The sequence below is a fragment of the Nannobrachium achirus genome (genome assembly GCF_963921795.1).
Source record: "Nannobrachium achirus genome assembly, chromosome: 13".
Classification (NCBI taxonomy): Eukaryota; Metazoa; Chordata; class Actinopteri; order Myctophiformes; family Myctophidae; genus Nannobrachium; species Nannobrachium achirus.
The window spans coordinates 13,299,839-13,315,462 of record NC_137833.1 but is presented as its reverse complement, the minus strand read 5'-3'; the positions used below and the strand labels follow the sequence as shown (position 1 = coordinate 13,315,462).

The 15,624-nt window shown below is 41.4% G+C and overlaps 1 protein-coding gene across 1 annotated transcript in view; it reads right to left on the bottom strand.

Moving 5' to 3' along the window:
• Positions 1 to 8,818: 8,818 nt before the first annotated feature.
• LOC308296605 (bifunctional 3'-phosphoadenosine 5'-phosphosulfate synthase 2-like) overlaps positions 8,819 to 15,624 on the bottom strand; it is a 33,705-nt gene continuing 26,899 nt past the window's right edge. The window contains exons 11-12 of the mRNA XM_080739930.1: positions 13,328 to 13,557; positions 8,819 to 11,648 (exon numbers count right to left, since the gene is read on the bottom strand). Coding sequence (XP_080596056.1) covers positions 11,510 to 11,648; positions 13,328 to 13,557 — 369 coding nt within the window. The 3' untranslated portion in view covers positions 8,819 to 11,509. The remainder of the gene's footprint in view (positions 11,649 to 13,327; positions 13,558 to 15,624) is intronic.

Below are 15,624 nucleotides of genomic sequence, written 5' to 3'. Positions count from 1 at the left end.
TTTTGCCCAAAAAAATAGGGAAACAACACTTATGTTAGATCAGTCTCATGTTAAGAAGTTAAGAACCATATTCAATCCATAGACATGTTTATTTTCATCCAGATTTAGCTGCTATGTGGGTGAACATCACATCAAAACGCTAGCATAGCAACCTAAGCTAAACAGCCGAGTGGTGCCTGGAGAATAGAGGGCGCTTGTTGCCTTTACAAGCCCCGCCCGGAGCCATTCAGTCACTGTCCTATGCATGCGGGCGGTGCTTAGAAGCACCCGCACGGCAGGATTTGAGAGGAAATCAAACGCTCGCTTCTTTAGTTCAGCCTCACGGCACAGTGGAAAGAAATAACGCACCTGGCTTTGATATAAACTGATTCAAGGTATGGGTTACAGTCTCAGGTATACCATAGCAACCAGCCAATCAGAATCAAGGAATGGAACTAGCCGTTTTAGAATTCTCATTTTAAACTTGGTTTCAGTAAAAAATGTTCCAAAAACAATGTTTTAGCAAATTCAACATAAACAAGGCGGAACAAGGCAGATAGAGCCTGCTGGTTGGTCAGTCAGGAACCAACCATGCAGAAGGCTGACAAAGGGTGGTGAATTGGGATGGTGTATCTTCCTAAATGAAAAATCTTTGGCATACCACCCGAAGGTCAAAATTATATTTCTCCCCTGAGCAAGCAAGCAGGCAGGGCTCTTTTAGCTCAGTGTTAAAAAATGTCAGCACTTGTGTGTGGGAGAATCCGGGGAGTAGAATAAAAGAAACACATCTCGTCTCTATCGGGCGGAAACCACAAACTGTAGGCCTATATGTCCAAAACGGATTCAAATTAGCAAAGTAGCAAAAGTAGAAGATATACAAGCTCGAAGCGCGTCGCTTCGTGCCATGTTTCGAGCTTGTGGATCTGCTCATTTTGATGGTTTCGTGTGACGCTGTAGTCAGGGACGTGCTGGCCATTGGGAAAAGCGGGACAACTCCCAAACGGCCGGTTCATTCCCGGCCGGTCCAGGCCGGCCATTAGGAAAAAATTAAAAAATAAAATGTCGGCCTTCGTTCCATTTTGGGGGCTGGGCGGCCAACAAAGTAAATCGTCACTGTCGGGCAGAAACCTCGTATCTCCAAGTTTCAAATGTGTAAATCTTTTCGCAAAGCAAAGCCCTGCTTCATCATACAAGGCCGTCGCACAAAAGTAGTGAAAACAGCAGATCTACAAGCACACAACGCCTCGCAGTGCGAGGCGTTGTGTGCTTGTAGATCGGCTGTTTTCACTAGTTTAATTATTTTTTTAAATGATAAATACAAAACAAACGGTTTTGGACATAGAAGGTTTTCACCCGACAACGACGAAATATAACTCATGTAATTGGCCCACTGGCTTGTCACTCTTTGAGTAGCAGCAGCACTATGGAGAGAGATCTGTCTCTATAGCGCGCAGTGAGGGCCTCTCCAACTCTTTTTCTCGGGCTGAATCAGGGGCCCAGCACGTCCCTGGCTGTAGTGTGATCAAGTATAGGGCGTTGATTTACGTAAAAACAGTACAAATATGGAGATAGGAGGTTTCTGCCCAACAGCAACGCTCTACTCTACTTAAATGAGCAGTGTAAACAGTTGGTCCTCTCTGTGTCCTATATTTAAACAGTTATCATGGTGCATGCTACAACCATTAGCAGTGTTTATGTTGAAGTGCACAGACATGAGATAACATTCTGGCAGCCCAAGAGAGAAGCATGCTGCCATAAATACTCACAGTGGTGTTCCAGGGGGTCCCCAGCTAGATTATTTAATATATAGGCTAGCAGGAGGGGGGGGAGTGGGACTGAGTTACTAGGGCCCAAGGTGGAGGGGCCTTAATTATTTTATACTTTAGCTATTGAAGAATAGCAGATATACAAGCCCACAGCGCGGCATCGCGTTGCGAGGTGTTGTGAGCAAGGTTATAATAGTTTTGGACTTTTTCATTAGTTTTGAGGTTTTGTTTTCAATTACAGTTTAGTTTTTATTAGTTTGGGGTTGCTAGTTTCGTTTCGTTTTTATTTTTTGAAAATGCTTAGTTTTAGTTTAGTTTTGATTAGTTTTAGTCTTAGTTTTACTCTTTTATGTAATATGGGGTATTTGTCAGGTGTGAGATTAAAAAAGCTCCGGAAAAAGTATTGTCAAATAAAAAATCTAAACATCATATTGTGGAGAGTGGCAGGAATGTTGAGACATACAACTTCTCTCTTTGACCTCACCAACTGGTGTTTTTTATTTTATTTTATAATATTTCCAGAACTTGTGAGCATGTAGATCAAGTGCTTGTGCAGGGTGTTCAAATTATGATTATTTGGGGGGTGGCAGCCTGAAAAGGTTGAGAACCACTGCTATAGAGAGATGGTCCATCGTTCTCCATGTTCTCTCTTTCCTCCAAGCAGCTGATTTCAGGAACAGATTATGAATTCAGGCCCAGGGGAGAGTCATAAGAGTCACTGATTCTCATTTCCTGTTGTGTGTGTTCCACAAGCACTGTCCGGTGGGAATCTCATACAAAACGGTTACTTTTCAGGATTCAAATTCAAAAGCAGCAAAAGCAGATGATCTGCTACTTTTGCCAGTAGGCTACAGAGCCAAAGGCACAGTTTACACCAGGGTTCCCCAATAGGCGGCCCGCGGGCCGCAAGGGCTACTGTTTGGCCCACACCAACCCCAGTAATAATGGTGGTATAAGAGCAGCAACAACACTAGTATATCGTCGTTGTCGGGTGGAAATCTCGTATCTCCAAATTTGTACGTTCTTTCGCAAATCATACAAGGCCGTCGCACAAAAGTAGTGAAAACAGCAGATCTACAAGCACACAACGCCTCGCACCGCGAGGCGTTGTGTGCTGTTTTTTCACTGCGGCTGTTTTCACTAGTTTAAATCATTTTTAAAATGATAAATTCAAAACGAACGGTTTTGGACATACAAGATTTTCACCCGACAACGATGAAAACTGTCGCTGGAGTAGTGGGAACGCCACTGTCGCCCCTGCAATGTTGTGGCCCTCGGCTTGGTACCCTAGACATGATTCGGCCCTTGGGGAAAACTAATTGGGGAACCCTGGTTTACAGTTTAGTATTGATGGTTTATAAGTGGTTAAGCACATTAACATGAATCCAACACTGATTCACTTTTCAGGAAATGGGAAACAAGAAAGACCTTTGTTCCAACTTCCAATTGTTATTATTTAGTTATTTTATAGCCACAAACTCTTGTTAATGCTTTTCATTGGGTTCAAATTCAATAATCATATAATCCACAGTTCCACACAAACTCTAAACAATTTCCTAATTTCTAAAATTAGCCGATCCATGAGTGATTTTCGAGCTTGTAGATTTATGAAAAGTTTAAACATGGAGATCCATCTAGGCCTATGCGGTCTCTGCCCGACAGTAACGTTATGTTCTCGTACGTGAATCTGTATGCCATATGTGTCTATGTGCTCTACACATTGTTGCTGTCTCTATATTTTAACTTTTTGTGTTTTTTCGTAAATTAACGCCCTACTTGATCATACTACAGCGTGCGTTTTTGTCTCCACCAGCCGAAGTCATGGGGAAGAGTATGTTTTTGTCCCTGTCCGTCCGTCCGTCCGTCTGTCCGTCCGTCCGTCCGTGCGTGCGTGCGTGCGTGTGTCCGTCCGTCCGTCCGTCCGTCTGTCTGTGCGTGTGTCCGTTCATCCGTGCGTCTGTCCGTCTGTTACCAGCTAATCTCTGGCGCCATTGGCCCGGTCGCTGCCAAACTGTGCACACACACTGCCTGGATGCCAATGCAGAACCTCTGACCCACATTTTTCACATGGCCCTGTTCTAGCGCCACCATGAGGCAGATGTTTTCTTAGAGATTTTGTCCACAAATCATGCAAATCGGTAGACAGTATCTCTACAGTCATGTGATCAACATGGATCTGTCCGACCTTCCATATTCCATCCTGATAGGCTTCAATTGGCTTCCAGTTTGCAGGATTGCTCCGTTTTGAACAAAACCAGTGAACTAAAGTTGCTTTGGTTCTCAACCTGCGGGTTGGGAGTTGGGACCCCTAGGGGGGTCCTACATGATCTTGGGGGGGTCCCAGATGACACTTAAGTGACAATGTAAGACAAAATGAAAAATTTGTGTTGGCCAAATTGAAAGATGCAAACATTGTGAAAATAGCCAATAGCCAATATAGTCAACTATTTTGGGAGAATGTTCCCCACAGAATAGTGATACTAGGGTTCTAGTAATTACAGTATCCTCCACAGACATCTTTTTTGGAGCTGTGTGAAACACAGGCTCCCTATACGTGGCCGTGTGGGTCTGTGTGTGTGTGTGTGTGTGTGTGTGTCTGTCTGTGTGTATGTAGCCTGAACTTCCTAAACTTCGGCACGCCACTAGTCCCACAGTTTTGCCACCACACACTCGCGCCATATGTCAAATCGACCGGCTTACTCAGGAATCGTGGGCTATTACTTTTCTAAGACAAAGGTTCTATAGTTTAATTGATATTAATTTATTAGTGAATTAATTTTCCCCATTGACTTATAATGGGAATTGCAAAAACTCACATTCAATTATTTGTCTCTCGCAAACCATAGGGGCTAGAGTTTCAAGACTTGGAGAGGAGGTTCATAATGCTTTCAAGGATTAAATAAAAAAATAATTGTGTCATTTGGCCGCATGGTGGCGCCATAACACCCCACTTTACGTTTTGGCCTGTAACTCTTGAACCGTAGGTCGGAAAATTAAAAATATTTTTTCCCTGGATTCCTTGGGTCATGACGCATCTCCCCATATAGGCCACGCCCATTTGCGCCATGATAGATTTTCCGCCATCTTGAATTTTCTCCAAAACACACTTTTTGCTCCTTTTCCTACATATTTTCTTCAAATGTCACAAAAAACGGTACACACACACACACACACACACACACACACACACACACACACACACACACACACACACACACACACACACACACACAGCTCCACTTCACACGGGTGTGATTTTTTATATTATTATTTCAGTATGGCCAGCAGATGGCAGCCTTGGTCAAGTTGTCTATTTTCTAAGAACTTCTCATAGGACAGCATACTCTGTGCCACCAAAGGTGGGGTGGCACCAGGGTGGCACTAGGGTGGCACAATGGTGCTATACCACAATATAAAGTCACTGGAGGTACAAAGGTAATGGCAAAAAAAATAATAATAATATAAGATATCTTTTTTCCTTTTTTTCCCCCCTGACTATATCTACTGCATAGTAGACTACTGTGTTCTATCCGTCAGTCATTCAATGTTATATGAGTTACTTCAATGGTTTCCTGTGTAAATAAGCCAACTTAGCCAAGTGCTTTTCTAGGATCTCCTTTTAGTTGACCTTGTACCAGTGAACTGTACAAAACTGTACCTTTTCCTATGCAAACTTCTAATAAAGTCTTCAATCAATCAATCAATCAATCAACCAATCAATACTTTTAAGTGCCAAAGTAAAAGTCTTCACTGTTTTATTATTATTGTATTGTATTTATCAAACTCACAACAAATTGTGAGTTTTGTAGATTTTCAAAAAGCCCAATTTTAATCTAGGGCTTAAGTTGTTAATGTATAATTTGTGTTATTTATTTATTCTTGTCTTTTTTTGTGCTTTGTGGCTGACAGTTGCTCCATAGAGGTATGCACACTGTACATACTTAACCTAGCTTTTATAATGTTTTGACACTTTGGCAATGTAAAGGTATAGTTCCCCCATGCCAATAAAGCTCCTTTGAATTGAAATGATATCAATGTTAAGTCTCTGTCCATTCGTTCCAAGGCTGCTCAACAGCGCCTCTTAGCGCCAGGTTGCTGTTGAGGCCGTGCTTAGTCCAGTAGCCAGCCCATAGAGCCCCATTGTGAACCCGGACATTTTGAGTACCCTAAAGTTTTATGTTAGAAATGTTGAGTATGGGTCCCCAGCAGTTAGAAACTGCCGGATGCTAACTTGCATATGTTGGGCAATTTTCATAATTAGCATAATTAGATTAAATTAGCATAATCATAAAATTGGGATGATTTTGATACTTTTATGTTGATTTTGATTATGAATTAAATTATAAATGTGGTTATTTATATGCTTATAGATTATCTGCATTTCAAAAGCAAAATATAGACAATCCACACAAATTATTAGAACAATGACTGCCACAATAGCCTATCAAAAATAGTCACTTCATCATTTGGAAAATCAACAAAAAAGTATCAAAATCATCCCAATTTAAGTTGGTATATGGCCATTTCCGGTTTAAAACGGCCATTTTGAATTTAGAAAATGTCAGAAATGGATTCAGCATCCTCAATAACCCCCAAAACCACTCCAATATTGTTCAAATCGGCCAATCAGTTTTTGACATATTTTTCATTATTATAGGTGATTATGCTAATTAAAGCTAACTAGAAGCTCGGCCGCCCTTCGGGCGGCCGAGCGTCTAGTCGGCGCCCTGGCCAACTCGGGAACAATGTAAATAGGGAATGAATGCCCCGCCCTTTAATGCAAACCCCATTATACCTGTTGTCATAGGATCTGTTTTGACAATCTGTTTGCGTGTGTCCATTTATGCCCATATATGGAGATATCTGTCTGTCTAAGTCCATTTTATGCCCATATATGGAGATGGGTGGCCGAGTGTCTAGTGTAAATAGGGAATGAATGCCCTGCCCTTTAATGCAAACCCCATTATACCTGTTGTCATAGGATCTGTTTTGATCATCTGTTTGCGTGTGTCCATTTATGCCCATATATGGAGATATCTGTCTGTCTACGTCCATTTTATGCCCATATATGGAGATGGGCGGCCGAGCGTCTAGTCGGCGCCCTGGCCAACTCGGGAACAATGTAAATAGGGAATGAATGCCCCGCCCTTTAATGCAAACCCATTATACCTGTTGTCATAGGATCCATTTTGACCATCTGTTTGCGTGTGTCCATTTATGCCCATATATGGAGATATCTGTCTGTCTACGTCCATTTTATGCCCATATATGGAGATCTCTGTAGGACCCGTTTTGACCATCTGTTTGCCTGTGTCCATTTATGCCCATATATGGAGTTATCTGTAGGACCCGTATTGACCATCTGTTTGCGTGTGTCCATTTATACTCATATATGGAGATATCTGTATCTGTCTGTCTGCATCCATTTTATGCCCATATGGAGATCTCTGTATCTGTTTGTCTGTGTCCCTTTATGCCCATTATGGAGATCTCTGTATCTGTCTGTGCCTCCGACTGTGTTGCAGACAGTGCCGGTTCCCCCTTTAATGCAAAACCCCATTATACCTGTTGTCATAGGACCCGTTTTGACCATCTGTTTGCCTGTGTCCATTTATGCCCATTGACTCATGTGGTGTACGTGATGTCAGAGCCTTTTATGAAGTGATGTCACAATGAGTCAGCGCTTGCGCCGATTTCCTCCGGAACAGCCTGATGTCAACAATCAGCTCCGCATAAGGAGATTCCGAAGACTTAATGAGATGTGTCGGGTGTCTCCATATATGGGTTTCAACATTCAATACGTAACCATACGCAACCTGTCAACTGCCCGTATGACGTGAGAGCAAGTGAGAGCCTTCGTAACTCACCCCTTACTTTACTTACAGAGCGCCCCGAAGTTCCCTAGCCCCTGGGCTCCTTATTCCCCTTTATTATTTAAGTTTAGCGTGAGAGGGAACTGCCCGGGCTTATCCACATTATTCACCTGGTTCTCTTAAAGGCACAGCCCGCTAATTCCCCTGAACCCAACCGCTCTGAAGAGCACCCTGAACTTTGCTCACCTCGAAGTGAGAAAGAAAGACTTTAGTTTATGCCACACTCCGAGAGATTTTTTGTTGAGTCATCTAGCGTATGTGATGTCAGAGCCTTTTATGAAGTGATGTCACAATGAGTCAGCGCTTGCTCCGGAACAGCCCGATGTCAGTCATCTCCGCATACGGAGATTCCAAACCTTTCGTGCCGGATCCGAAAAACTGTGTATCGGGTCGGGTCCAGGCCTAGCTAAGAACGTAGGCAAAGGTCTGAGCTGTCTGTGTGCGAAATTTGGAGTCTGTAGCACCAACCATGTGCTGTCAGGGCTCATCCATGCGATTCGGGCCAATTCGGATTCGGCGTCCATTGGCTTCAATTTAGTAGTCAGGACTCCGCATATGGAGATTCCGAACCTTTCGTGTTGGTTCCGGAAAACCGCAGATCGGGTCGGGTCGAGGCCTAGCTAAGAACGTAGGCAAAGGTCTGAGCTATCTGCGTGTGAAATTTGGAGTCTGTAGAACCAACCATGTGCTGTCAGGGCTCATCCATGCGATTTGGTCCAATTCGGCCTCGGCTTCAATTACTAGTCAGGATTATGCTACTTATGAAAATTGCCCAACATATGCAAGTTAGCATCCGGCAGTTTTTAACAGCTGGGGACCCATACTCAACATTTCTAACATAAAACTTTAGGGTACTCAAAATGTCCGGGTTCACTTTCTGGCTACTAGACTATTATACAGACATAATAGACAAACACACTCTGCTCATACAGACATAGCCTATAGACAAACACACTCTGCTCATACAGACATAGCCTATAGACAAACACACTCTGCTCATACAGACATATAGACAAACACACTCTGCTCATACAGACATAGCCTAGTATAGACCAACACACTCTGCTCATACAGACATAGCCTATAGACAAACACACTCTGCTCATACAGACATATAAACAAACACACACTCTCTGTGCTCATACAGACATACACACTCGGCCATTTGTTGGAGCAAAAAAACGAGATTGAGACATGTAGTGAAAGGACAATATTATTTTTTAAATCTATACATTCAAGGACATACAATTAACATTTATTTGCCTGCACGTTTCAAAGTGAGGCTTTGATCGATTGACAGTAATAAATATGTTTCATAACTTGATTTTTTTCATACACATGTTCCCCATTGACATTTTTAAATCTCTTGCTCTTATTGCATAAACACACATAATGCCTTCTTCATAGCATCAGTGACATCTGTGAACGGAACCACTTTGAGGGCAGTAAGTGATGTTGTTTTTGTTAAAATAAGTGATGAATATCTCTATTATTATTGTTCAGTAAAAGGAGAGTGTTTTTAGCAGGTCTTTCAGTCCGAGTGTACCAAAAAAGCAACTAGATTCAGGCAGCGGAAGCTTGTGATTGGCTGTGCTGAGATGCCCGAAAGTCGGGGGGGACGGAGATACACCTAAACCTAACCCGGTCCCTAACCTCAGTAAAACTAGCACTGGTGAATGCTATGGTGAAATGTTAACCCGCCTACGCTGGTTAATGCTAACCTGGTGAAATGCTAACCTGACGACGCTGGTGAATGCTAACCTGGTGAATGTTAACCGAGGAGCTTTTTTGATACACTCAGACTGAAAGACCTGCAAAAAACACTCTCCCGTTCAGTAACGGGTTGAAGCTGATAAATGGGTGCTCTCAGGAGGGACAGGGAGACCATACCCCTGTTACTGAACAAACACTCTATAGAGCTGGTTCCCAAACACTGGCTCAGGGCCCATTTGTGGGTCGCGGACACATTTTTATGGGTCCCTTTATTTATTTTTTTGTTTCCTACATTTTGTTTTTAATTAATATTATTTAAAAACATTAAAAAAAAAATATTCCCCAAAAACATAATTTCCCATGAATTAACAACGCATTCAATGATTTTTCAAAGTAATTTCATGAATAAATAAAAGAACAATCTAAGAAATTCCATAAATCTGAAAACAAATGTTTAAGAAGTATAGTGAAAATAGCCGATCAAAAATCTATGGTGAGCTGTAGATCTGCTATTTTCACTATAGTTTGGGTTCCGGGCAAACAACTAATTTCTCTTTTGGGTCTTGAGCTAAGAAGTTTGGGAACCACTGGTCTATAGCAATGATTACTATGATCAGAATATACTCTTCTCACACAAAAAATAGTTTTGTTTCAACAAAATAATATCACTTACCCTACCTTTATGGTGGCATGAGCAATACATTTATATAATAATAGTTTCATAGTGTTTACATTCGTTAGGCAAGGCACTTACATTATGATGATTTCTTTTTGTTTTTTATCAAACACAACAATACAAAACATGAACATAAATAAAGTAACTTAACTTCCATGTAATACAAATAGGTAGCAATATGGTACACGGTTTAAATCTATTTTGCACCATAGATAATGTACCTACATATCTCAAATGATTTAGGAATGTAATGTTCCCTATTCTGATGGAATGTAAAAAGTAAGAAGAAGAATCTCGTTGCCTTCAATTTAGTCAAATATATAGTTGAGGTTAATATGCGTACAAATCCTAAAAACAAAAATTTCAGTTGTAAAACTGTAAAAGATTCCCAAAGATTGAGAATAGAGTGCTTTAACCATTGGGCTTCAAACGCTCATGTTGTTTAATTTAGTAAAAGTGTCTGATGTCTGATTAATTCATTTGAACTAAATCTATCAATTAAAGTCAAGACTCTTGTAGGATGTCTAAACAATATAATCTTAATAGAATAATAATAATAACAATAATAATAATAATAATGATGATGATGATGATGATGAGAGGCAGCATTTGCAGTGTTGTTCAAGACCTCTACCCAGTAAAAACAATCCGGAGCACCAATTTAATTCGGAGAGGGTAAAAGTGGGCTTTTTTTTACGTGTTCTGAGTTAACCGCTAAACCTTGTTGATCGGGGTCCCCCCAGGGTTTCCCCTTTACATCAAAACTCTTCACTAGAAAACAGCCCATCTTCAAGCTTGTAGATCTGAAATGTTGGGCAAGCCTTATTAAGACACACACAGAATAAGGACACTATAGGGTTCATGTGGTTAAATGATTTTGCCGTGGTGGCTACCATGCTTTGTGTTAAGGCCAATTTATGCTCAGAGAGCCCGCAAGTATTCAAACGACACCTCGCACGACGAAAGCGAACCTCGAGGACATCCGCCGCCATTTCCCCCCTGGGGGAAAATGACACAGATGCTTCAGACAGTAAAAAGTTGTGCGAGGTGTCATTCGACAGCATAAATGACATAAATTGCCTTTAGAGTTGTGTAAGAGTTTAGTCCAGGGGTCTTCAACGTTTTCAGGCCAAGGACCCCTTAGCTGAGATGAGCGATGAGAGCTGAGATGAGAGATTTTCATAGATTTCATAGATAGATTCATAGATTTGTTTGACAGCACTGTCATCAGTCTGTTGACTTCGTGTTTTTAGTTAACTTGACCTTTCACTCTGTACTTGGTCCGCTCTTTTTTACACCAAATCTATTCGCCAAAAATAGCTGATCTACAAGCTCTCTGCGAGGCGTTGAGAGCTTGTAGATCTGCTATTTGTGGCTAAAGTTCTCCTCGGAATAGGGAATGCGAGGGTTCAAGTTGTTAATTAAAAAGAATGATCCTATCACGAAGATTTGGCGGCCCCCCCTGTAGTAACTCTGAGGACCCCCTGGGGGTCCCGGACCCCCTAGTCCTTCTGTAGAGAGCTGTAGTACTCGGTCAGAACCTTCCAGGCCTTGGGAGCCATGAAGCCTTCTGGAGGGTTGTCTCCGCTCCGCGCCAGCTTCCTCATCTTGGTGCCGGAGATGAACTCAAAGTCAGCGTTTCTGAAAAGATGAAAGAAATTACACTGTGATTTGTGGAACGGTGCTGTGTGTTTCCTAAACAATTAGCACATTAGGTCAAATTGTGTTATGGTGCTGTCTGTATGATGAAAAATGTTGTGAGAAATATTGGGAAAATAATAGCTGAGGTTGTGAGCTTGCCTCTTTCTTATGTTATTTGATAATTTGGACAATGTTTGACCAGTTTTCATAGTATAATTTGTAGATTACTTTTGATGCAGTAAATGTTATATAACACGGTTCAGATCTACATGCTCACAACACCCTGCATTGAGAGGCGTTGTGAGCATGTAGATCGACTATTTGCCTCTAATATTTGACAATTTGACCAATATTTAATTTGTCATTTTAGAGGCTTTAAAAAGTCCTCAAATTGGCATTTTAGAAATGTGCAGATGCCCTCTAGTCTATACACTTAAACTTTATGCTGGTTTGTTTACTGTTGAGTGAGAAAACAATGTTTCACATTAAGCTAATCATGTGGGGACCCCCCAAAATAACCTTTATTACACCTCATCTTGTTTTAGTGCTGTTGCAAACCTAACATTCAAGCCATTACCTTATCCTACCTTAGGCTACTAGCAGTGGTGGCTTTCTTCCAAACAACATATTTACAATGTTTTAAAAGGGCACAATTCCACTTACAAACCTGATATCAATGTTGACTTAAGTAGTTGAACTTCCAGCCTTACATCGAACATAATAACACCAATGTTCTTTTTTTTTCTTCAGTTTTTTGTTTTTCAAACCATTCAGCCCTCTCAAAAGCATCACAGGTTGTTAATTTTGTGATTTCTCTAGGCCTATGTTTCTATGTTTAATATTAATAATGTTATGTTGTTTGTTTGGTTGATCCATGGATTGATGGACTGACTACTTTTCCTCAGGGAAATAACTTCAAACTGGCTAAAGGCTTACAGCTACTGTATGTATGCAGGAGGATCGATCCAGTTTTTGTACCGGCCGCCCTTAAGCTGTACAACGAGACACATAACGGACGATTGAAAAGGACTTCCTTCCTAACCTAGACTGACGGAACTATTGCTGTATTGACTTTGACCCCTAAGGACCTTCCAGGGAGAGTGCTCATGTGCGTCTTGCGGTGACACGCTCCCTAGTTTTTCTTCTTCTCTGAGCTGCTTTTTTTTTGTTTTGTTTTTCTCGCACTGATTCTTGACTTTGCACTATTAGGTTGTGTTGGTAGTTTCTGAGTATTCTGCTTTGTTTAACAATGTCAGTGAGATACTTGTTGCACTAACTAGCATTGACTGTTACGGTCTCTTTTTGTAAGACACTTTATGTATATATACTTATATATTATTCGCCCCCTCTATTGATGCACCTTCTCTTTATTGGTACTGTACTGCTCTTTTTTTCCTCTTATCTATCTTTTTTTTTTCTTACTTCTCTGTAACTTTGTAAATACTGTATACTGCTATGCTACAACTGGACAACTGAATTTCACCCTTGGGATAATAAAGGTATCTATCTATCTATCTATCAGTTATATTTCAATTAATACTTGTATTTTGTGCATGTTGAAATACCATCCTACTGGCAAGTTCAATGTTAAAATATTCACGAACACGATATCATGACTCACGATGGTGACAGCCCTACAGTGACAGCATTAATAACAACGGGCATCCCGTCACACTCACCGCTCCTTGTCGTAGAAGTCCATGGCCTTCTTAGCCTTGTTGTAGGCGGCTACCCTGAAGGGGATGATCTCCACGGACGTGAGGCCAGGGGCCATGGTGAGGACCTTCGCCCCGTGGGTGGGCTCGTACAGGTCCTCTTTGGTCTCGGGGTGAGGCATGCCCGCGGGGTCACGGCCCACGATGTAGAAGTTGGCCCCGGCCACCATTCTGGCCCTGCAATGCCACTGCACCTGAGGGAGGATTCCATTTGATTCGGTTTGGTTTATTTCACACAAAATAAGGGCCAGGAGGAGGCAAGAAGCCCAGAGGGCTTATACGAGGCCTGTACCTATGTATAACACAATAATAAACATTAGTACAGGGGTCTTAAATGTTTTCAAGCCAAGGAAGGACCCCTTAGAGAGATGAAGTGGGGACCCCCACAACCTGTTCATAGATTCCATATAGTTTCATTGTTTAACATCAGCACAATCATCAGTGTATTTTGGATTCATGTCAATTTGTGTTTTCAGATATTTGATACTTGAACCGTCAATACTTATTAAACTTGACCTTCCACTCTGTACTTAGTCTGCTCTTTTTCCCCTCTACACCAAACCTTTTTTGCCTAAAATAGCAGATCTACAAGCTTACAACGCTAAAGACGCTAAAGTTCTCATGATGCTAGGGTTCAAGTGGTTAATATAAAAAAGGAGAAAAAAGGTTTCTATCACACAAAGATGTGGAGGACCCCCTGTAGTAACTCTGAGGACCCCCTAGGGGTCCCAGACCCCCTGTTGAAGACCCCTGCTCTATACCTATGTATAACACAATAATAAACATTAGTAGAATATGATTTGTAAACAACAATTAGGCAACAAAGTCGGTACGCATGATTACACAGTAGACCCTGATTTCACTCCACCACATACGTATTCCACATACAAATAAACACACTTTTACGTCATTTGTTTTCTGAAAACCTATAATGTTAACAACCTGACTGATCACAAATGTTATTTTTTTTTCTCCTTTTCTTTCTTTTTACCCTTTTTTCTCCCAATGTAATCGTTTTGCTAAACTTCACACTTCCCCCTGTACTGTAGTGCCTTGTCTCTGCTGACCCCTGCTGGTGGTTAGAGAGGGTGTAGGGCAGGCTACTGTTAGTAGACCAGTGGTTCCCAAACCTTTTACGTGGTTATTCCTAAACCCACCAGGATTGAGTTAAGACCCGCCTCCTCTCGATAATCTTAAGTATGAAAGTGCCCATGAACGTTAGTGCTGCTCGCTCAAGTGCAAAGTACCTACTACCTACTGATCCATTACAATAATACACGCAGCATAATAGGCCCAAAGCCATATCCAAACCATAACAATTTAACTGATAATCAGTAAGAGTTTTTATTTTGAGCACAGTAGTGACAAATGAATAGCTTTCTCAGTAAGTTTTTCTCTTTAGCAAAGTTACAAAGTTTTCCCTTTAAGCACAGTACAATTAAGTCAGTTTCAAGTTTTTTTTAGCACAGTTTATTTTGAGCACTGTAGTGAGAAATTAATAGTTGTGCATTGTGCAAATGCAGGCTTTTCTCAAGTACAAGTCTTCATGCCTCTGACTTTATCCACCCTCCATGTGTCAGGCAGGGATTTCAGCCACTCCTGGAAGTCCTCGCGTTTCCGCGAGGCGAGTCTTAACTCAAGCCTGGTGGGTTTAGGAATCACGCACCTTTACAGCTCATGACCCAAAAGATAAATTATACATTTTCCCAGGAAAATAGCAGATTTACAAGCTTACAACACGTTGCGAAGTGACGCGTTGTGAGCTTGTAGATCTGCTATTTTTGAAAAAATCTTGAAAATGTATGCAGACATTTGTAACGCAAATCCTTCTTTATCTTGGTCCCTGGAACTAAATATTTTCAGATGGGGGCTCCGTGGTCAAATACATATAATCCTCTGGGGTCCATGACATGAAAACGTTTGAGAACCACTGACAGAGAAACATAGGTTTTTCAGAAAACTGTTAGGATATAGAACGGGGGTCTTCAACAGGGGGTCCGGGACCCCGAGATCCTCAGAGTTACTAGAGGGGGGGCCGCCAAATCTTTGTGTGATAGGATCATGTTTTTGACATTAACCACTTGAACCCTAGCATCCCTATTGTTTGTAGATCTGCTATTTTTTTTGGCTAAGAGGTTTGTAGAGGGAAAAGAAGAGCTAAAGTATTTGACGGTTCAAGTGGTTAAATGTCTGAAAATACACATTACTCCAACATGATGACAGAGCTGTCAAACAAGTCTAAGCTGTCTAAGAAATCTATG